Here is a 24,285-nt window from a genome sequence, read left to right on the forward strand (position 1 = left end):
TATTTTACAATAGCTTCTGTGGGATGGGGAGGAAAGCCCCATGGTTGAGGCTCTATTTTGCTTACCTTTGCTCTATTCGTAGCAGCTCCTTTGATCTTGTAGATGATGTAATTAGAAGAAATGCTTCTTCTGCTTTGAAAACAAAACGAGTTTGCAAACCACAAGAATAGAGGGATCATCATATACCTGCCTTTTTAAAATGTCAGTTTAGACTTAGCCTTTATTAAATTGTTGGACCCTCTTATGGCTTTCTTTCCCAAAAGACTCTAGAATATAGAGAAGGGTTCAAAGGAAACGCCATGGCAAAGAATAAAACTCACGAGAAAGGACTAATGGATTGGTATTTTCACCCAGAATTGAAGACTGAGGAGTGATAAAAATAATAGGTCCCAACTATATGAAGGTCTTCACCATTTAGAGGATGGCAAATGGAAGTTCTCAGTCTTTAAAAGCAAAGCAGGAGGAAATGCTTCAGGCTGTAGATTTAAGTTAGAAATATGAATTGCCTGCCAATAAAGATCATTAAATTCTCTCTCTTCTGAATTATTTTTTTCTGACCTTTATCAAGTCTCCTCTACCAAAAGAATTTCCCATGATGCTTCTCAAATTACCAGCCTTTCTCCTTTCCTCCCTTGTTCAATTTCTCAGGAGTTCCAAAGAGTAATCTACTTTCACAATCTAGTACTTCATGATATTTTACAATTTGGCTTCTGCTCTGTTTTCTCCCGAAGCTCCTTTACTGAGGGACAGCATTGGTTTTGTCACCAGAAGCCTTTCTTCCTGTCATCGCACTCCCCGCAGTACCCATACCTTTCTTCCTCCTGTGTTCCTGATGGACCTTTATTCCAGCTTCTCCTCCTTTCTCTCTATGGTTTCTGCTCTCTGTCTGTTTCTTGAATATTTTCCCACTTCTCGATTTCCTGCTGCAGATGCTTTTCCTCCCTAGTTCCCAGTTTTGATCAATCCATTCTAAAATGTGAGGCGCCTGGCATTTCCTTTGTTCCCTAAGTTTGTGATTTGCTCAGCTGCATGAATTCTGTGTCCGTGATATTCTCACTGGAACTGGGCCAGTTTGGGTCCTCCCTACCATTTTTCTAGATTCTGGAGTAAAACATTTTGTAGTTATTTCTGCTTTCTAATTATTTTCTGCATGCTGCTGCCAGATTTATCTTCCTGAATCATAATTTTGGACATCATCATGATTTCATAGTTTCCTATGGCTTTGGGTTAAAATGTAGTTTCTGTTCTGAACACTTTATACTTTCTCACACCTTCAAGTGTTTTTAACATACTTTTATCTTATTCTGAATACCCAACATCCCCTCTTCTATTTCAATAACTACTGCTTATCTTCAGTTTCTTCCTTTGGGACCCCTGTTATTCTTCCCTTACAAGCCTGATTTTCAGTGACTTTTCTCATACCCTTCTATGTGACCCTGGCGTGCTGTCATGACGTTTCTCACACTATTGTATGGTCACCATCGGCTGCTTATGTGTCGTTCCTAGTGGAGACTAAGTTCCTTGGAGGTAGATACCGTGTTTTTCTCAAATTAACGTGCCTTGTGCCTTTCCTTGGTGCCCATTACCTGGGGGTTGCTTCAGAATTTTGTATAAAGGATAAATGAATGATTCCATATGGACTATAGAATGAAGGGAAAAAGCATTTTTTTCGTAGCTCCAGAGATCTAGCGTGCTCCGGATTAAATCTACCTTTCTAGTTTTATAGCGCACAGACTCTCCAATTTGTATGCCTTCTTTTGAAAACTGAACGTATTTGTGTTTTCTCCATATATACTCCACGTTTGCTACTGCCTTGCTTTTGACTGAACAGCATCTAGCTTGGAATGCCCTTGCTTCTCCATCTAATGTAATCCAGTCTCAGAGTTGCGTTTATGTCACTTTACTCATCCCCCAGGTAGGAATAATGACATCATCTATTCTACTCCTGTAGTAATTTCCTGGCCCTTGCCTGCCTGATATTATAATGATTTTAGTACATGCCTCGTCTTGCCCTCCTAGTCCTTGGGCATCTTGAGAGCAGGATCTATGCCACATTAATGAACGTATTTCCCATTTGACATGACATGGTGAGTTACCCATTATAGGTATTCCAGCATTGTTTTGAATCAATAAATGTTGGCAATATCAAAGTAATTAAGAGCTCATCTTCTTTATAGACCCAAAAACAAGCAAGGAAAGTGAGTATCTGTTAGATTTCTGAAACTTTGTTCTGCTTAATGTAACAGGAATGAACTAAATGAACTCTCAAATTTCATGCAAACCCTGATTTAGGAAGTGGAAGGAAGTGCTTTAAGAAATAAATCAGAGATTTGTTTGGCATATATTGACTAATTCATCAAGAGAGGAAGACTATGAGGATACTGCCTCAGATGTATACCTGCACCTGTTGGGTGCACAGACCTCATATGGCTGAAGAGCAGCTGTGGGACCAGTTGCAATCCTGGGCCTCAGGTTCCTCTACATTAAGTGGAGGTTGCATTTGATAATTTGAGGTCCTTTTCCTGTTTTTATTTTATATGTTTCAACAGAACTTTGGTCTTCTCAGCTTTTGAGCCTCACTTTTAAACCTTGCTATATACGTTTCTTTGGTTTTCACTCTTTTCCTGACTTTCCTGTTTTGGGGTGTGGTGCATGTGCTCACACAGATATTTACAGCATTTTATAATAAGTGGGGTCAAAGCTAACCCAGTGTTGAGTTCTCAGACTTCATATGTGAACTTCCTGTGAGAACTTAATCTTTACCCTGGTCTCTATGTGGTAAGTGTTCTCTCAGGCTTTTAAATCGTTTCTGGGAGGTTCCCAGGGAAGTTGAGAGCCACAGAGAAAGCAGACTGTGCATTAGAAATTTCCTGCTCATTTAATTTGTTTTTATGCTGTATTGGTTTCTCCATGCATGCTCTTGTAAGTGATGTAAGTGCTGATGCATTTCCTGCCCACAGAAGTTTAATCCGGGCGATGCCGTGGCAGACATTACCGTTACCCCAAATCTCTCTTGGGAGGAGAAAACAAAGACGTGTGAAGTCCCTTGAAGGAACTTACAGAGCTTTTCACTTTCCCCTCTGGAGGCTCAAGCAACCCTTCTGGTACTTCAGTGACAGAATGATATATTTTCTTAGGGGGGAAATAAATCCTGGCTTAGGGCCTCTCAGGTATTAAATTTTAAATAGAAAACCTACAATGAAGACTGGGCTGTAACACACATCTCCCAGTTGATGATTCTCGAATTGTCCAAGTGCAGAGGACAAGAGGATACTGAATGTCCTCAGTCTTTCAATGTCATTATTTTTACCACTGCTTCTGGTTTGTATACTTAGTGGTTTTTTTAAAAAAGTAACATGGTTAAATCACTGGCCAGAGTCATAGACCAAGCAGTAGTGGCAGAGTCCACACTCCCAGTCAGGGTTTCTGCTGCCTTATCTATCTTCTGTTGAAGGGTTCTTATGTCAGGGTTCTGTTTCTAAGAAACCCTGAGATTTCTCAATATTTAATCATAGGAGTAATGAGTTCTGTTGCAAATTGTTGTAGAAAACTGTCCTCCTTAGTTAACATCCGACCGGGCGGAGCTCAGTTCAGCAAATCAGTTCCATGGCTATTTGCAAGATACTTCAGGAAACACGAAGGATGTGAACAGCCCCTTCTTCTGAAGGCTCATGAGAATATTTCGTGCTCTGGGAGGTCATCTTTGTCTCTCTGAGAGATAATTAGTATTCTCTGTTATGTTTCATGTGTAGTTAATTTCAAACATCAGTTGTGAGCCATAAGCAAACCAATGGCCTCCTTCACGTCTTCTGCCTCCTGCCCTTTTTTTTTTTTTTTTTTTTTTTTTGCAGTACACGGGCCTCTCACTGTTGTGGCCTCTCCCGTTGCAGAGCACAGGCTCCGGATGCACAGGCTCAGCGGCCATGGCTCACGGGCCCAGCCGCTCCGCAGCATGTGAGATCTTCCCGGACAGGGGCACAAACCCGTGTCCCCTGCATCGGCAGGCGGACTCTCAACCACTGCGCCACCAGGGAAGCCCCCTCCTGCCCTGTTTTCATTGTTCTTTAAAGTTCAGTTCATATTTTTAAAAAAGCTTTTTATATTATTAAAGGTGTATGATGTTTGCTTCTCCTCTTTCTCTATTACCTTTTTATCTCCCTTCTCCCTCTCTCCCTCTCTCCCTGTGTAAGGCATCAACAACGTCCAGCAGAAGACCACCCACACGTGCCCAAAGGCTCAGTGAGGTAGAGCCACCTTGCTGGAGCTAACAGCGTGATTCCCCAGCTGGCCTCTGGCCACAGTGGGCTCTGCTTGTGATTCCATGAAACTCCCCCTTCAGTTGATGGGACGCGGGGAGTGTGCACCGTGCTGACACATGCTGTGGCTTTTTCCTCTATGTAACACTTCTTGCAAGAATTCCTGCTATGGATTTATAATTAGAAGCTTAATTAGCATAAAATATTTAATATAAAGTAAGGTTAAGATAGATACTATATTTTTAAATATCCCCTTTATTTCCTGCCACCAAACTAATAATCTTCTTCCTGCCCTTCTTCCAGCACATGATAGCCAAGAGTGTAGGGCACACCCTGCTCCACCGGGTTGTGTGGGCGCTCAGATTCATTCTCCGGTCCCCTCAGGATCCTGGTGGGAGGCCCCACTTTCAGCCTTCTGCACCCGCAGGAGCTCTTTGATTCTTTCCCTCAGTTACGCTAATGCCTGCAGTGCACACGCCGCTGTAGGCACCAGTGCTGGACCGAGGGGGGGACACTACAGGCAGCCGCCTGCGTACGAGCAGTAAGTTTTAGACAGTAAAACCAATTAACATTATCACCATGTGCAAAGTTCTAAACGGTGTCAGTGATAGAGTGACATCTCCAGTAGCGTGTGTGCGTTTCTTCTACTGCCTTCTCCTTAGTATGCCCCTCCCTTGCACCTTCAGAAGAGAAGAGGAAAATCTTAGTTTTGTATCTTTTTCTTTTCTCTCTTTCTGTCTGTCTCTCTCTCTGTCTGTCTCTCTGTCTCTCTCTCTCTCTCTCTCTCACACACACACACACACACACACACAGTATCAAAGTCATCTTTGCTTTACTTCCCCATTTGGAGCTGTTGTTGCCTTAGGATCTCTCACTTACTTGGTGGCGCCAGGTGAGAGGAGCCACTCGAAGTGTGCGTCCGTGTAGGGGGCCCTTTGTCATCAGTGTGGACCTCTTCCTTCACCATGCTGGCTTTTTTTTTATCCTGCCACTGTCAGTCAAGTGACGTTGGTCAGAAATAGGAACTTGGTTGTCATGCCTCTTTATGGAACCCCAGCTGAGGGCACCCTAGGTTTTGAGATTCAAATAAAATTAGGCTTTATTGTCCCTATTCCTCCCTAGTGCAGCAGGGAACTCAGTGTCATTCACAGCACATCTGTGGATCCTAAGGAGCTTGTTTCCCTCTTTGTCACGTCAGCCTTACACCTCTGATACATGTTGTACCTTTTCTACATGATGTAGCTGCTGATTCTTTTCTTCTCCAAACACTGTCAGCTCAAGATTGAACACATCTTTACTGGGGTGTGTTGTAGGGTATCGCATGAAACTTAGTTATGAAAATTCACACTACCAGAACATTTTTCCCTTTTGTTTTTTTCCTATAGGACCTTAGTGTCTTGTCATAACCCTGGGCCTGGGAGAGAACCCCTCTTCTCTCCAGGTGGCTTGCCCCTTACCCCCAACCTCCCAAGTTACCCATCTTTCCTTCCTTCCTCCCTCCCTACCTCCTTTCCTTACTTCCCTCTATTTATTTATTTATTTATTTACATCTTTATTGGAGTATAGTTGCTTTACAATGCTGTGTTAGTTTCTGTTGTATAACAAAGTGAATCAGCTGCACATATACATATATCCCCATATCTTCTCCCTCTTGCCTCTCCCTCCCACCCTCCCTATCCCACCCCTCTAGGTAGTCACAAAGCACCGAGCTGATCTCCCTGTGCTATGCGGCTGCTTCCCACTAGCTATCTATTTTACATTTGGTAGTGTATATAAGTCCATGCCACTCTCTCACTCCGTCCCAGCTTACCCTTCCCCATCCCCGTGTCCTCAAGTGCATTCTCTACGTCTGCGTATTTATTCCTGTCCTGCCCCTAGGTTCATCAGAACCATATTTTTTTTGATTCCGTATATATGTGTTAGCATGCGGTATTTGTTTTTCTCTTTCTGACTTACTTCACTCTGTATGACAGACTCTGGGTCCATCCACCTCACTACAAATAACTCAATTTCGTTTCTTTTTATCACTGAGTAATAGTCCGTTGTATATATGTGCCACATCTTCTTTATCCATTCATATGTCGAGGACACTTAGGTTGCTTCCATGTCCTGGCTATTGTAAATAGAGCTGCAATGAACACTTTGGTACATGACTCATTTTGATTATGGTTTTCTCAGGGTATATGCCCAGTAGTGGGATTGCTGGGTCATATGGTAGTTCTATTTGTAGTTTTTTAAGGAACCTCCATATTCTCCATAGTGGCTGTGTCAATTTACATTCCCACCAACAGTGCAAGAGGGTTCCCTTTTCTCCACACCCTCTCCAGCATTTACTGCTTGTAGATGTTTTGCTGATGGCCTTCTGACCAGTGTGAGGTGATATCTCATTGTAGTTTTCATTTGCATTTCTCTAACGATGTGTGATGTTGAGCATTCTTTCATGTGTTTGTTGGCAATCTGTATATCTTCTTTGGAGAAATGTCTATTTAGGTCTTCTGCCCGTACTTGGATTGGGTTGTTTGTTTTTTTGATATTGAGCTGCATGAGCTGCTTGTAAAATTTTGCAGATTAATCCTTTGTCAGTTGCTTCATTTGCAAATATTTTCTCCCATTCCGAGGGTTGTCTTTTCGTCTTGTTTATGGTTTCCTTTGCTGTGCAAAAGCGTTTAAGTTTCATTAGGTCCCATTTGTTCATTTTTGTTTTTATTTCCACTTCTCTAGGAGGTGGGTCAAAAAGGATCTTGCTGTGATTTATGTCAGGAAGTGTTCGGCCTACGTTTTCCTCTAAGAGTTTTATAGTGTCTGGCCTTACATTTAAGTCTTTAATCCATTTTGAGTTTATTTTTGTGTATGGTGTTAGGGAGTGTTCTAATTTCATTCTTTTACATGTAGCTGTCCACTTTTCCCAGCACCACTTATTGAAGAGGCTGTCTTTTCTCCATTATATATTCTTGCCTCCTTTATCAAAAATAAGGTGACCATATGTGCATGGGTTTATCTCTGGGCTTTCTATCCTGTTCCGTTGACCTATATTTCTGTTTTTGTGCCAGTACCATACTGTCATGATTACTGTAGCTTTGTAGTATAGTCTGAAGTCAGGGAGCCTGATTCCTCCAGCTCCGTTTTTTTCCCTCAAGACTGCTTTGGCTATTCGGGGTCTTTTGTGTTTCCATACAAATTGTGAAATTTTTTGTTCTACTTCTGTGAATATTGCCATTGGTAGTTTGATACACATTGCACTGAATTTGTAGATTGCTTTGGGTAGTATAGTCTTTTTCACAATGTTGATTCTTCCAATCCAAGAACATGGTATATCTCTCCATTTGTTTGTATCATCTTTAATTTCTTTCATCAGTGTCTTACAGTTCTCTGCTTACAGGTCTTTTGTCTCCTCAGGTAGGTTTATTCCTAGGTATTTTATTCTTTTTGTTGTAATGGTAAATGGGATTGTTTCCTTAATTTCTCTTTCATTTTTCATCATTAGTGTATAGGAATGCAAGAGATTTCTGTGCATTAATTTTGAATCCTGCTACATAACCAAATTCTTGGATTAGCTCCAGTAGTTTTCTGGTAGCTTCTTTAGGATTCTCTATATATAGTATCATTTCATCTGCAAACAGTGACAGCTTTACTTCATCTTTTCTGATTTAGATTCCTTTTATTTCTTTTTCTTCTCTGATTGCTGTGGCTAAAAGTTCCAAAACTGTGTTGAATAATAGTGATGAGAGTGGGCAACCTTGTCTTGTTCCTGATCTTAGTGGAAATGCTTTCAGTTTTTCACCATTGAGAACGATGCTGGCTGTGTGTTTGTCATATATGGCCTTTAGTATGTTGAGGTAAGTTCCCTCTATGCCTACTTTCTGCAGGGTTTTTATCATAAATGGGTGTTGAATTTTGTCAGAAGCTTTTTCTGCATCTCTTGAGATGATCATACAGTTTTTCTCCTTCAATTTGTTAATATGGTGTATCACATTGATTGATTTGCATATATTGAAGAATCCTTGCATTCCTGGGATAAACCCCACTTGATCATGGTGTATGATCCTTTAAATGTGCTGTTGGATTCTGTTTGCTAGTATTTAGTTGAGGATTTTTGCATCTATGTTCATCAGTGATATTGGCATGTAGTTTTCTTTCTTTTGTGACATCTTTGGTTTTGCTATCAGGGTGATGGTGGCCTTGTTGAAGGAGTTTGGAAGTGTTCCTCCCTCTGCTATATTTTGGAAGAGTTTGAGAAAGATAGGTGTTAATGCTTCTCTAAATGTTTGATAGAATTTGACTGTGAAGCCATCTGGTCCTGGGTTTTTGTTTGTTGGAAGATTTTTAATCACAGTCTCAATTTCATTTCTTGTGGTTGGTCTATTTATATTTTCTATTTCTTCCTGGTTCAGTCTTGGAAGGTTGTGCTTTTGTAAGAATTTGTCCATTTCTTCCAGGTTGTCCATTTTATTGGTATATAGTTGCTTGTAGTAATCTCTCATGATCCTTTGTATTTCTGCAGTGTCAGTTGTTACTTCTGCTTTTTCATTTCTAATTCTATTGATTTGAGTCTTCTCCCTTTTTTTCTTGATGAGTCCAGCTAATGGTTTATCAATTTTGTTTATCTTCTCAAAGAAGCAGCTCTTAGTTTTATTGATCTTTGCTATTGTTTCATTCATTTCTTTTTCATTTATTGCTGATCTGATCTTTATGATTTCTTTCCTTCGCTAACTTTGCGGGTTTTTTGTTGTTCTTTCTCTAATGGCTTTATGTGAAAGGTTAGGTTTTTTATTTGAGATGTTTCTTGTTTCTTGAGGTAGGATTGTATTACTATAAACTTCCCTCTTAGAACTGCTTTTGCTGCATCCCATAGGTTTGGGGTCATCGTGTTTTCATTGTCATTTGTTTCTAGGTATTTTTTGATATCCTCTTTGATTTCTTCAGTGATCTCTTTGTTATTAAGTAGTGTATTGTTTAGTCTCCATGTGCTTGTACTTTTTACAGATTTTTTTCCTGTAATTGATATATCTAGCCTCATAGCGTTGTGGTCGGGAAAGATACTTGATATGATTTCAACTTTCTTAAATTTACCGAGGCTTGATTTGTGACCCAAGATATGATCTATCCTGGAGAATGTTCCATGAGCACTTGAGAAGAAAGTGTATTCTGTTTATGGATGGAATGTCCTATAAATATAAATTAAGTGCATCTTGCTTAATGTGTCATTTAAATCTTGTATTTCCTTATTTATTTTCAGTTTGGATGATCTGTCCATTGGTGAAAGTGGGGTGTTAAAGTCCCCTACTATGATTGTGTTACTCTCAATTTCCCCTTTTATGGCTGTTAGCATTTGCCTTATGTATTGAGGTGCTCCTATGTTGGGTGCACAAATATTTACAATTTTTACATCTTCTTCTTGGATTGATCCCTTGATCCTTATGTAGTGTCCTTCTTTGTCTCTTGTAATACTCTTTGTTTTAAAGTCTATTTTGTGTGATAGGAGAATTGCTACTTCAACTTTCTTTTATTTTGTTTTTGCGATACGCGGGCCTCCCACCGCTGTGTCCCCTCCCGCTGAGGATCACAGGTTCCGGATGCGCAGGCTCAGCGGCCATGGCCCACGGGCCCAGCCGCTCTGTGGCATGTGGGATCCTCCCAACCAGGGCACGAACCCACATCCCTTGCATCGGCAGGCAGACCCCCAACCACTGCGCCACCAGGGAAGCCCCAGCTTTCTTTTGATTTCCATTTGCATGGAATGTCTTTTTCCATCCCCTCACTTTCAGTCTGTATGTGTCCCTAGGTCTGAAGTGGGTCTCTTGTAGGCAGCATATGTACGGGTCTCGTTTTTGTATCCATTCAGCCAGTCTGTTTCTTTTGGTTGGAGCATTTAATCCATTTACATTTGAGGTAATTATCTATATGTATTTTCTTATTACCATATTCTTAATTGTTTTGGTTTGTTATTGTAGGTCTTTAACTTCTCTTGTGTTTCCTGCCTAGAGTAGTTCCTTTAGCATTTGTTGTAAAGCTCGTTTGGTGGTGCTGAATTCTTTTAGCTTTCGCTTGTCTGTAAAGGTTTAATTTCTCCATCAAATCTGAATGAGATCCTTGCTGGGTAGAGTAATCTTGGTTGTAGGTTTTTGCCTTTTATCACTTTAAATATGTCCTGCCACTCCCTTCTGGCTTGCAGAGTTTCTTCTGAAAGATCAGCTTTTAACCTTATGGGGATTTCCTTGTATATTATTTGTTGTTTTTCACTTGCTGATTTTAATACTTTTTCTTTGTATTTAATTTTTGATAGTTTGATTAATATGTGTCTTGGCATGTTTCTCCTTGGATTTATCCTGTATGGGAGTCTCTGTGCTTCCTGGACTTGATTAACTATTTCCTTTCCCATATTAGGAAAGTTTTGAACTGTAATCTCTTCAAATATTTTCTCAGTCCCTTTCTTTTTCTCTTCTTCTTCTGGGACCCCTATAATTCGAATATTGGTGTGTTTAATGTTGTCCCAGAGGTCTCTGAGACTGTCTTCAATTCTTTTCATTGTTTTTTCTTTATTCTGCTCTGCAGTAGTTATTTCCAGTATTTTATCTTCCAGGTCTCTTACCGGTTCTTCTGCCTCAGTTATTCTGCTATTGATTCTTTTTAGAGAATTTTAAATTTCATTTATTGTGTTGTTCATCATTGTTTGTTTGCTCTTCAGTTCTTCTAGGTCCTTGTTAAATGCTTCTTGTATTTTCTCCACTGTGTTTCCACGATTTTGGATCATCTTTACTATTAATATTCTGAATTCTTTTTCAGGTAGACTGCCTATTTCCTCTTCATTTGTTTGGCCTGGTGGGTTTTTACCTTGCTCCCTCATCTGCTGTGTGTTTTTCTGTCTTCTCATTTTGCTTAACTTACTGTGTTTGGGGTCTCCTTTTGACAGCCTGCAAGTTCGTAGTTCCTGTTGTTTTTGGTTTGTGCCCCCAGTGGCTAAGGTTGATTCAGTGGGTTATGCAGGCTTCCTGGTGGAGGTAAGCAGTGCCTCTGTTCTGGTGGGTGAGTCTGGATCTTGTCTTTCTGATGGGCAGGACCACATCCGGTTGTGTGTTTTGGGGTGTCTGTGACCTTATTATGATTTTATGAAGCCTCTCTGCTAATGGGTGGGTTGTGTTCCTGTCTTGCTAGTTGTTTGGCATAGGGTGTCCAGCACTGGAGCTTGCTGGTCTTTGAGTGGAGCTGGGTCTTAGCACTGAGATGGAGATGTCTGGGAGAGCTCTTGCTGTTTGATATTCTGTGGAGCTGGGAGGTCTCTGGTGGACCAATGTCCTGAACTTGGGTCTCCCACCTCAGAGGCACAGGCCTGACACCCGGTCAGAGCACAAAGACCCTGTCAGACACATGGCTCAGAAGAAAAGGGAGAGAAAAAGAAAGAAAGAAAGAAAGAAAGAAAAATAAAGTAAAGTTATTAAAAAATAAAAAAATTTAAAAAATTAAAAAGTAATTAAAAAATAAAGAAAAGAGCAACCAAACCAAAAAACAAATCCATCTATGATAACAAGCGCTAAAATCTATACTAAAAAAAGAAAGCGGACAGACAGAACCTTAGGGCAAATGGTAAAAGCAAAGCTATACAGACAAAATCACACACAGAAGCATACACATACTCACAAAAAGAGAAAAAGGAAAAAAAAATTATATTGTTGCTCCCTAAGTTCACCGCCTCAATTTTGGGATGATTCGTTGTCTATTCAGGTATTCCACAGATACAGGATACATCAAGTTGACTGTGGAGATTTAATCTGCTGCTCCTGAGGCTGCTGGGAGAGATTTCCCTCTCTCTTCTTTGTTTGCACAGCTCCCAGGGCTCAGCTTTGGATTTGGACACGCTTCTGGGTGTAGGTCGCCTGAGGGTGTCTGTTCTTCGCTCAGACAGGACGGGGTTAAAGGAGCCTTTGATTCAGGGGCTCTGGCTCACTCAGGCCGTGCGTTTTCCTGGGGAAGTTGTCCCTGGATCCTGGGACCCTGGCAGTGGCGGGCTGCACAGGCTCCCCGGAAGGGGGGTGTGGACAGTGACCTGTGCTCGCACACAGGCTTCTGGGTGGCGGCAGCAGCAGCCTTAGCGTCTCATGCCCGTCTCTGGGGTCCGCGCTTTTAGCCGCGGCTCACGCCCATCTCTGGAGCTCCTTTAAGCGGCGCTCTTAATCCCCTCTCCTCGCGCACCAGGAAACAAAGAGGCAAGAAAAAGTCTCTTGCCTCTTCGGCAGGTCCAGACTTTTCCCCGGACTCCCTCCCGGCTAGCCGTGGCGCACTAAGCCCCTGCAGGCTGTGTTCATGCCGCCAACCCCTGTCCTCTCCCTGTGCTCAGACCGAAGCCTGAGCCTCAGCTCCCAGCCCCCGCCCGCCCCAGAGGGTGAGCAGACAAACCTCCGGGGCTGGTGAGTGCAGGTAGGCACCGATCCTCTGTGCGGGAGTCTCTCCGTTTTGCCCTCCGCAGCCCTGCTGCTGTGCTCTCCTCCACGGCTCCGAAGCTTCCCCGCCCCGCCACCGGCAGTCTCCGCCAACGAAGGGGCTCCTAGTGTGTGGAAACCTTTCCTCCTTCACAGCTCCCTCCCACTGGTGCAGGTGCCATCCCTATCCTTTTGTCTCTGTTTTTTCTTTTTTTCTTTTGCCCTATCCAGGTACGTGGGGAGTTTCTTGCCTTTTGGGAGGTCTGAGGTCCTCTGCCAGCATTCAGTAGGTGTTCTGTAGGAGTTGTTCCACGTGTAGATGTATTTCTGATGTATCTGTGGGGAGGAAGGTGATCTTCACGTCTTAATCTTCTGCCATCTTGAAGGTCTCTGACTGTTTTTAGGTATTTTTATTTTATCCTGTCCCAGCCCTGCTGTCTCTAAAGTTCTTAAGAAAAGTACCCATTAAAGTATGATTCTAGCACAAGGTTTTTTTCCTGGAGAGGAATTTACTCTACATCCCTTAACTTATTTTATTCAAATTTTACTTTTATTTTCTTCCAGTTCCACTTAAATCTGTATCTTAGTGGTGCTCACATTAACAGGGACAAAAGCCTTGTTGGATCTAGTAGAAGTATTAGTTGTAAAAACATGATTGGGTAACAGTGCCCCTGTAATTCTCTAAACCCAGCTCTTTAATCATGACCCTTTTGTGCAAATATTTCCATCCCTTCTCAATGGGAAAGGAGAAGAGAGATCGTGTTTCCTCTACAGTGAATGCAGCACCCACATTTTGATGGTAGAAATGTATCTTTTCTGTACTTTTGTCCCATTTATTTAGAGGACTTTTGATCTTTAGAGCCTTGTGCCTCTAACCTGTGCCTTAATCCTTGACATGTATACTTTTCTTGGTCCTCATCCTGCTGTTCTTTTTATTTATAATATATTTTAAACATACAGATAATATAAAAAATAATGAGTCACTCATGTAATAATTTAAGAATGATATTAACAATTTGCCTTATTTTTGTCTGGTCTTTTTTTTTTAAAAAGAAATCCAGTGTTAAAGAACCCTTCTGTATTCTCCTCCCTGTTTTATCCTCCCTTTTCCACCCAGAAGTAACCAGTATCCTGGTTGGCATTTATATTTCCTGTATGTGATTTGACAGTTTACACACATATGTGTGCGTGTAGCCACTGCGGCACATGGAATTATGTTGTGGGTTCGGAGTTCTTCTCCGACTCTGCCTCCTTGTGCTGTATCTATCTGTTCTTGCCAACATCGGCTCTCAGCCCTCCCGGCCTCCATGGAAAAGGAAGGCAGGGAAAGCTGAAGGCAACCTGGCCTTTTCTTCTTCCTCCCTTCTGCTTGGCCCTTTCCTTCAGTGGCTCCGTACCTAGCCTCAAGGCTCTGCACTGTCTGACTCTACTTCCCGTCTCTTTTTCTTCTTTTACTCTTGCTGCCCGAGTGTTAAATCACTTTGATTTCTCTTTTTGGTCTTGAAGATTAATGCAAGTTCCATTTTTCTCTGCCCTTATTTGAGGACGGGTAAGATGACGTGACTGAAGACCTGGGAGAGAAATACAGTATAATTACTTTCAAGTAGAGAAACCCTCCCGAGGGAAGAAGGGACAGAACTGTGTATCTTGGAGGATCTGATACTTTGTAATGTCAGATGGGAATTACTTATAGTTAGTATGTTTGTTCTTTAAATATAGTGCTAAAGGCATGTGCCATCGGGTTAACAGTCACCTGTTACAAAATTAATTTGCTTAACAAAATTCAGTGTATCTTCCTGTATACCTGTAATGTCTCCTTTTATGGTCTACAGAGATTTTTACATATCTCTTTAAATCACCCACAGTGAAGTTTACTATAAAAAGGCCTTTTCCTTCTTTCATTAAAAGTATATTCTTTATCTGCCATGTGCAAGGCACACTGTGAGTGGAGACGAAGGGGGCTGTGCTCTTTAGGGACATAACAAATGATTATGACAGTTATTCAGAGCTCAGAGGAGTTTACTGTCTTAGGGTGGAAGATGGATATTTATTGAGATACTACAAGGGAGAATATTTATTCAGATTCTTCTAGGGGAAGATATGTACTCAGATACTCCCAGGGGAGATGTTTATTCAGATACTAGTGGGGAAACCCCTAGGATGGGGAGAGGAAGGTTGAAGAGGTACAGCAGTGCAGTGCCGAGCACACATGGCCTGTGTAAGGGACTGGTTTTGGGGCCTTTGATGGGCAAGCCACATCCTTGACTATATGTTTTTTCAGCGTTTGAGGGAATGAGAGTTTAGAGAACTATGTATAGTCTGCCCATCACAAATCTTAATTCCGTTATCATCGAATACCAATTACCTTAGTTTTCCAATAGATGTCTCCATGTCACGAATTCCATCAGCCCTTCCTGGCCTCCCGAATCCAAATAAAACATTAAGGACCTAAGTGTAAGAATGGAAAGGAATTGCCTAAAATCTTTATCACCTGTGGTCAGAGTATGTCTTTGGCTTAAATGCGCTCCTGTAGGGCCCATGCTAGGACTGTTTTTGGTTTCTCTTCCCAGGACATGTTTTGGAATGTAATTTAGGCCCCTTACCATCTTCTTTCCATCTGCAAACCCCCATGTTCGTTTCTCTGCATAGAACCCAGAATCCTCTATCCAATCCCAGCACTGTCTTTCTCTAATGATTCAAAATTATAAATTATAACACACACATATAACATATTAATGAAATATCCACTGTGTGTTCACATAAGAGGTGTCAGTGGTAGAAGAGGAGAGAAATCGCTTTATAGTTGAAGATGGAGCCTTTGTGGCATCTTTTAAATCTAATGGTTATCATTAAGCCTCTTCTCTGCTCAACGTTCCTTCCTTACTATGTACTATTTAGGTACACAGGTGACATTTTTCTATTGTATCCTGCTGGTAAATACTATGATTCACGTTTTAAACTCTTTCTAGTCTTAGAAAAGAGCCCAGAGCACTAAGACCTACGTTTACAGATGGTAAGGAGTACCAGCTCGTTAGTTTTTTTTCATTTCAAAAAATTTCCGCTTTAACTTTTATTTTAGGAAAAGAGGCTTCTTCAGAGTTGTTGCTTTTAGAAGATCCCTAGGGGCCTAATGAGTATCCTAGTGACACGTCTGATGAAATAGCTTTAGCTTAAGGATTTTAGCTGGAAGTGAATTTTAAAGGTCGTAAGAATGAAGCTCTATAAGTGTTAGTAAATGTGAACAGTGTTGAGATATCAGAGTTTTAGAAGACAGAGATTGAGGCGATAAGATCAGGCCCAGAGGTTTTTTTCCCAAAAGCCACTAGTGTTTTGCTAAGTTTGCAGTTGTCTGTGACACAGCGTGATAAATGTGATATTTGACTTATGCAACTGTTTTCCACGTTGAGGAAAAAGAACATGTAAATGCTTGAGAGTCAGTGGAGTGTGATGAAAAGAAAAAGAAAAACTCTTTCTTGGGAATCAGGAGAGAGGAAGGTTTATCCAAGATTTTCCACAAACTTCAGTTTAATTGTGAGTTTTTGTACAAGACCTTTTCTGTCTCATAGTTTTGTCATCCGTCTGAATGGGGGCTCATCACCCGTCAGTCCCAGTAGTTTCTGTTGAGCTGCGGGACTTGTTAGACTTGTGATGTGTGCTCGGTGCTGCACTGGCAGTGATGCCACACGCACCCTCTCATTTAGTGGTCGGCCCCTCGAGTCATCGTAGTTTAGCAGCTTTGCGACACGGGTTCGTAGCTCCGGCTCCAGCTCGCGGCACCGAGGCCATGGTTCCCATGTGCCAGCCTCTAGATCGATGTCCTTCCATCAGGAATTTCTTCCCCATCTGTGGGGAATAATAATGAATGGATCATGTTGTGAAATTTTCTTGAAGCTAAAGATATTATATTCAGTTACTTCCTTTTGTTATTAAAAATACATGTTATTCGGTTTATGAAATAATAGTGATAGTAGAAAGCTCTTTTATAGGTGTCTGCTTATCAAAATAAAACATTTGCAAATCTTTGCTGGTCCTCTCCTCCCGTCCCTTTTTACTTGTTTGTAGCTATAAAAGCCTCCCAACACTTGGCTTAAGAAATACTGTCTCAAACCAAATTGACATGTGCACCTGCCAATTTTAAGAGCAAAGCTACTAAAATATGAAGGGAAGGATGGTATTTTTTAGATATTTAGCAATAATTTAGAGCTTACATTTGATCTAGTGGCAATGCTATCCTATATGTGGCAGCTTCATTCTGATTGAACATCATCTACATTGGGTTTTTACCTGTGAATATTTAACTTCTGGCAGGAAATATTTTTTAAGGAACCCTGGAAGGAGATCCTCTCCCACCTCTCATTAAAGCCCTGGGTCAGGAATCACCTTGACTGTCATTTGTTGGTCCTCTTCAGTGCTTATAGTGCTTTGCTTTACTTTTTCCTTAGTGATACGAATGAAGTTGACATACCACCCAACACTCGAGTTGGCACCAAACGCTACATGCCTCCGGAAGTGCTGGATGAGAGCTTGAATAGAAATCACTTTCAGTCTTACATCATGGCGGACATGTACAGTTTTGGACTCATCCTGTGGGAGGTTGCTAGGAGATGTGTATCAGGAGGTAAGTGACAGTGATACTGTTGGAGCTACTACAAATCCTTTCTTTCTGATCAGAAATCAGAGTTGTCTTGTTTACAGAATCAGGTTTGATTTGATTTTCCCCTTTATTTCTGTTCACACAGTCTCAGTCCTCCCAGGAAACGATGTTTAACCTCTTAGAATTATCTTTGACTGCCTCCTTCCCTTCGCCAGCTACTGATGCGTCTCCTCCAGAGCTTCCTCTTGCCTTTTCAGAGATCACCCCCTTCCACCATAGGTGTTTTCTCCTTTCTCTCTTGAGCTCTTCCTCCAGCAGTTGCTCCATCAAGTCAGACCCCCCTCTCCTGCCCCTTCCAGCTTCTTCCCACCAACCTCCTGGCTCCAGCCCCAACATCGGTGACGCTTTCCCTGTGGCTTCCTGTGCACAGATGAAGGGAGACACAGAAATGTAGGGAGGGGCACCCATTGTGGAACCCCTCTACTCCTTGACTTTCTGTAATACTTCCTCATGAAGCAGTTTGAAAACATCAGTTTGTATCCAAAGGAAGTTCAAGCATAAGAATATCATTATTGTTCATGATAACTTTTCTACAAACGTAAGGATTCCCTAGTAAGACTAAGAAGACATTCTTAAATATTCAGAGGTAACATTGTTGCTTGTAGTATTTTGCTTACTGCCACATGATCTGTTTTTGAGTAGGGGAGGGGCTGAGTTGCAGGCTCTTCAGTATCAAGCGCCCTGTTTATGCCTCTGCTCATGGTTGTGCTCGTTCAGAAACCTTGACACTGCCGCCTTTCCTCGTGACGGCTAGTTCCTCACGTTCTCAAAAAGTTGAGCTTGTCCAAGAGTGTGAAATTGCAGCGTGCACTTAACTAGTAGGGGGATTCTTTTCTTGGACCTGCCATTTATTATCTGTGAACCTTTGACAGGTTACTAAATTTTTCTCTTTCAGTTTTTTTATTGTCAGAAAGAGGTGAATTATTGGATCTACCTCAGATGGTTGTGAGGTTTCAATGATTGTAGAAAGAATGAAAACTGCCTGGCGTATAACTAGCACTCAATACATGTTAGCTATTATTTTGAATTTTCATTTTGGTTGGTAGAGACTTAACGCATATTTAGATTAATATCTAAATAGGAAGGAGAAACAGTAAATCAACAGGCATTCACACTTTTGTAGAAAGATCATCTTCAATGATGTCGTGCCTTCTGATCACTCTGGGAATTCTGTGCCTCTTAAAATAGAACACATTCCCTCTAAAGTAAGAGAAGTCTTTGGTCCAAAAGGAAAGTTAATGTATGTAGGAAAATTTTCCTAACCAGATATTCTATAAATCTCCCATCATAATTATGATCTCATGCTTTATTAAGAATAAATGAGCCTATTTTTGAATAATATGCCTACACTTATTTTATTGACAGGTTTATAGAAGTTAAAGGAGTAGTAAAGTACAAGATTACTTTTCTAATTATGTTTTCCTAAACATCTAAAGCGAATAGGGCTACAGGAGGCCTATATTTGAAAACCTGAGGAGGACCGGAATAAAGGAGAAATGATTCTCTGCTTAAAAAAAAAGCCAGCCTTATGTGAACAGCAGGGTATTAATTGCCTTGCTAGGGCTGTCTTTGCCTGTGGAGGTTCAAGAGGTACTAAAATGTTACCTTTGGTACTAAAATGTATGAGATTGATGTCAGAGATTCCCAGCTCTATCTCATACCAACTGTATGGCCTTGTTAATCCTTCGAAACCAACTTTCCTCATCTGTAGAGTGTGTATAATAATGCTATCTCATAAATGTGTTTGTGAGAATTTAATAAGATAAATTACATAACGTACCTACCTCCACGCCTGGTAGATAGTAGACTCGCAATAAATGAGTTTCTTTTCTCTTCCAGGCAGGCAAAGCACACAAATTCTATTCTCTAACACTTTCCTTTATGAAGATATTGCAAGTTTGGGGGCTCATCTTTCTAGTCCAGGTACTTTTGGGTGAAGTAGACACATCCAGCTGTAGGCCTTTCAAACTTTGGAAGCAAAAGAAAGTTTTGAAGTTTCAAACACAAAGGCAGCAGACATGGGAAATTTTGATAACTTAATTGCATGGTAAGGAGAAAGGAGTAAGGCCTAGAGTTCAAATACGGACTTAGATCAGTTGATAATTTTATGTGGTTGGCTCTATATCTGTTTTCATATATGCACCTACCCCACCATCCATGCATTAGTCCATCCAGATAATGGCACCAACATTAGGCACTGAGGGAAATTTGAGATAAATTAGATTGACATCATCCTTTCTCTCAAGATGTTTCCTGAGCCATTGTCTTGAGAATTAGAAAAGGAGGAAGAACGGGAATGAAGTGAGCATCTCCTATCCATTAGACCTTGTGCTTTCATGATCTTCTGTAGAGATGACACACAGTGGAAGGAAATAGTAACATAGATAATACATATAATTATGCTCTGTGATCTCAGCAGGGGACAGAATAAATGGTGAGTTGGAATGGTCTGAAAAAACTATCGAACCTTCTAGTCCTTTATGATTATAAATGGGTTTGAGTTTACAAGAAAGGACATAATACAGGCTCCAGATTTTTTTTAGAGTAAACCCTCAGTGAATTTTATGATGTAGTGTATTATCTTCCGACCTGGTGGTAGCTGTCGTGGTCCAAACGCAGGTTGGAAAAGAATTTCCAGACACAAGGCAGAATGTAAAGAAGATAGAATTTCTTAGAGGGAAGGGTCGCCGCCAGAACAGCGGGCAGACTTCCTAGTAGTCTGGGAGAGTCAAGCCGAACATGTGCTATTGATCACTTTTTATAGCCAGAAAACAAAGGAATGGTCCGAGGTGAAAATTTCGTTTACTGACTGGTAGAGACACATGTACCTTCCTTCTATAGGGTGGGAGTGGAACAGGGCATATGCCTTTCCTTATTTGGGACAGGTCCTGTTGCCCAGGTGGGCGTCGCCCAGGTGGGCGCAGGAATTTCGTAACCATGGCAACATAGTGGGGAGGGCGATTAAGAGTCTGGTAGGGGGTGTAACGCTGAAACTTTTTCAGGCAGGGTTGTCCTTTGTCCTTGAAGCACCATTGTCTTTGGAGCACCACAGTATCATCTTGTTCAGATAAAAAGCAATGAAATTTCTATAAAAGATGATTTAGGATAGGGAGAAATGGTTCTCTGGAAAGATTGTTCAGAGCAGCATCCTCTGAGGACAGAGGCTGCTTATAATTACTGTGAGGAGTTACTCAAATAATGTCAGAAAGAAGACACAGGCAGCCTGCTATTTTAAAGGACAAGAGGAAAAAAGGTAGAAATTAGATACTAGGGAAATGAAATGGGATAGAATTTAGCATGATAAGTACCTTTCCTTAAAGATGACATTCTTTTGTATTTCTTAACCATTCTTTCAACACTACATATTTTTTTTTCTAATAGTGATATATTTCTTGTAGACAGTTCAGATAGATGCAGGAAATTTAAAGAAGAAAAATCAGACAGTCATTGCACCTAAAAATCATGGTTAATATTTTTAGGTGCGTATAGTTTTCTAAATTGTAAATGTGCAAAAATGCATTCTTATGATTAAGCAGAAAAAATGTAAATCTGACATTTTGTTCAAGTGGGATACACTGCCAGATTTATTATGAGGTTCATAAACGGATGCTGCAGTAGTAGAAATAGTTACATATTGTGCAGTATGCATTTGGGGTGTGTCTGGCAAATTCGCAACGAGATTTAATATAGATTTTAAAACGTTGGCGCACAGTACAGGAGCCTTTATAAAATCAGAAGTAAACTTGAGATGCTTGTTTACTTAGCTTTTGGAAGTTAGAAAAAAGGCTTGAAGGCATATAATATGTCTCATTGTGCTTTCTTTTCACTTTTAAAAATTAGATCGTATCGTTTGGGCCCATTGTTTTCAAGGTTGGTGCTGGTTTTGCTTTTGTTTTTGCTGTTTCTCAACCTGAACTTGTCTTTGGTACCGATAGAACTTTCCTTAGAGAATAGTTTATTTGTTAGACTTTTATTTCCTCTTCACAGAAAATAATAACGTTAATGAAACCATATTTCCAGGTATAGTGGAAGAGTATCAGCTTCCCTATCATGATCTAGTGCCCAGCGATCCCTCTTATGAGGACGTGAGAGAGATCGTGTGTATCAAGAAGCTGCGTCCCTCCTTCCCCAACCGGTGGAGCAGTGATGAGGTGAGGCTGTAGGTCACCATGTGGTTGTGACCAGTGTCAAAACAGACTTTTCTCCTTTTGCCAAAATTCCAAATATTTATCACAGGAATTCTTTTTCTTTGCTGTGATGGTAAGGGTGCCTCATGGCAGTAATTTCTATGGGGCTAAGCGCCGTGTGTTAAATTATCTGTTCCTTTCTCCTCTTTGATTTTGCCACTTCCAAAATACATTGAATGGGTCAGCATTTAGCCTGCATAATCGATAACATTATTTCATTTGTTGGTGATGTCCTGACACTTGCATAAAGGCCGTTAAGTAACTGCACATGTGTTTGTAAAGCATCATGAATTTTCTCCATGACAAACTCACGTACAGCATTCTCCCGTTTTGATGAGAGAAAAGTAAGGCATCCGAAGAATTCGGTTTTCTGTACACAGAAGTGGTACGAGTTGACCTAGTTGAGATGCCCGACTGTGCTGTGGATCTTCGTCAATAAGGATGACGCAATGCTGTGGGAAAAATCCACATTTGGCCTGGCTCTGAGCCCGTCCTGGTGAAACCTAACCAGATCTAACAAGGAGCTGCCCAGAGGAAGGAGTGAGCCGGCCAGCCTTGCCTTTCCTGCCCCACCTGCCCTCTGAGCCTCTAAACCTGTCCAGGAACATTCAGAGAGGAGTTTGAAGCATCCCTGAAAAAAATGTACCAAAGTCAGTGCAGACAAGTGGACAGAACACTGTTTATAAATGAGTTCTTCACTGTTTATAAATGAGTTCTTCACTTCAGGAACATTCAGAGAGGAGTTTGAAGCATCCCTGAAAAAAATGTACCAAAGTCAGTGCAGACAAGTGGACAGAACACTGTTTATAAATGAGTTCTTCACTGTTAAATGCATTTCAAAATAATCTTTGGTTCATTGGTTTTGTGGCCAGTTACTGAAATGCTAAATAATACATATGTTTTCCAGTGAGCTGTGCAGAAAGCTTTATGAAATGCTGGAATTTATATTATTTTGAAGGTGGTTATGGGCATTGGTATTACTCAAAATCCCTTCACTGAGGATTTCTAATGAAGTGAAATTGTGCTTTTCAACAGGAAGGCCAATAATTGATGTACCACAGGAGAAAGTTGTAGTGAGGCCGTGCACAGGTCATTAATCTTGTTAAATGGTACAGTGTGATGCTATTATTATAGCAGACAGCTGTGATTTAGGAATAACCATGTTTGTTTGAATAGTATGGAATTAGATAAAAGATTTGAGCTCACCGGGTGTTAGAAACAATCTGGGAGTGTGCAGTGGAATACAGACTCCCTGGGTATTTTTGTATGTGTTTAATCTGACTTCAGAGGCGCTCTTGTACAATCAGCAAAACCACCTGCTTGCTCCTGTCACAAGGAAGCCATGAAAATCTGTTTTCATCATTTAAGCTTTGCATGATGAGAGAAGAATTTTTATGGAATTTTATGCCTACATGGTTTTAAGAGTATCTTTAAAAATATATATTCAAACTTCAGAAACCCAAAACTAAAAGCCAATACCAAGTGCCAACCTTACAGATAATACATTTCTCTGACTCCAGTTTTCCTTTTCCTTCCCGCAGTGTCTAAGGCAGATGGGGAAACTCATGACAGAATGCTGGGCTCACAATCCTGCTTCAAGACTGACAGCACTGCGGGTTAAGAAAACACTTGCCAAAATGTCAGAGTCCCAGGACATTAAACTCTGAATTGAGGGCAAAAATAAGCATCTCTGGAGAAAGCCAGTAGATACTCTTCTGTTTGTGGGCAGAGCAAAAGATGTTCCAGAAGCATCCACAGTACAAGCCGTGAACATCGTCCTGCTTCCCAGTAAGTTTAGCCTCACCTCTCAGGGAGCAGCTTGGACAAAGAGAAGTTCCCAGAAACACGGATTCATCGTGTCTGTTTGTAGGAGGGAGAAACTGTTTGGGTAACTTGTTCAAGATATGACGCATGTTGCTTTCTAAGAAAGCCCTGTATTTTGGGATTGCCTTTTTTTTTTTTTTTCAAAAGATGCTTTAATTTTGCCAAAATAAAACAATGTAGATGTTTTAAGGTTTATACTATTATAGTTTAAATAATAACACCAAATTCTTCCCAGAAACTCTCCTGGAAGGTAAATTAAAATACATGTTTCCATTGGTAAAATTCTGTTGCACTCTGCCAACCAGCAGTCGGTGAAGTTGGAGAACAGAATGGAACTCACCTTCAGAGCCCCTGCGCCCTGCGCCTCTTCAGACCACTCGGGCCAGGCCTGCACCGGGGCGGCCGCAGCAATGTGAATGCACCCGGGTACAAGCATCACCTGTCTGGGACCACGTTTGGGGATTCCTACAGGTGACCTTTTGCAGCTTTATAGGATATGGAACAAATGAAGGTTTTATGTGACTCTGTTAGAAGTAAATGTTGACACTATTCCTCAGAACCGCTTTGTGTTTCTGATTCTGGTATGCTTTTTCTTTCACGGTAAAGTCCCTTCCTTTTCATTAAACACAAACAAAGCTTTTTTTTTATGGGCAGAGAATTGACCCATACATGCTTTTGATCTCTCAAATGAAGGGATCAATATTAAGTATAAAATTGCCATCAGTTGTGTTGAAGACAAGGCGCTTTAAAATAGAGATATTTTGCTCTTGTGCTGTGAGAAGATAGCGTCAGAAAGGTAGGGGATGAGGGTACAGGTGCACATGGCTTGTTTCTTCTGTACATGGAAGAGCCATTCACAGAAGCGCAAGGGGAAATGTATGCACAACTTATTATGTACAGACAAATATGGTTTCTTTTTGTTATCTGCCTTTTATGTGTCTGAGTTAAGG

The 24,285-nt window shown here is 41.0% G+C and overlaps 1 protein-coding gene across 1 annotated transcript in view; it reads left to right on the forward strand.

Moving 5' to 3' along the window:
* The window catches only part of BMPR1B (bone morphogenetic protein receptor type 1B), a 161,557-nt gene extending 137,666 nt beyond the window's left edge, over nucleotides 1-23,891 (forward strand). The window contains exons 9-11 of the mRNA XM_029235789.1: nucleotides 17,113-17,288; nucleotides 21,345-21,475; nucleotides 23,053-23,891. Coding sequence (XP_029091622.1) covers nucleotides 17,113-17,288; nucleotides 21,345-21,475; nucleotides 23,053-23,178 — 433 coding nt within the window. The 3' untranslated portion in view covers nucleotides 23,179-23,891. The remainder of the gene's footprint in view (nucleotides 1-17,112; nucleotides 17,289-21,344; nucleotides 21,476-23,052) is intronic.
* The last annotated feature ends 394 nt before the right edge of the window (nucleotides 23,892-24,285 follow it).

The sequence above is a fragment of the Monodon monoceros genome, unplaced genomic scaffold (genome assembly GCF_005190385.1).
Source record: "Monodon monoceros isolate NGI ecotype Baffin Bay Population unplaced genomic scaffold, NGI_Narwhal_1 Super_Scaffold_20, whole genome shotgun sequence".
Lineage (NCBI taxonomy): Eukaryota > Metazoa > Chordata > Mammalia > Artiodactyla > Monodontidae > Monodon > Monodon monoceros.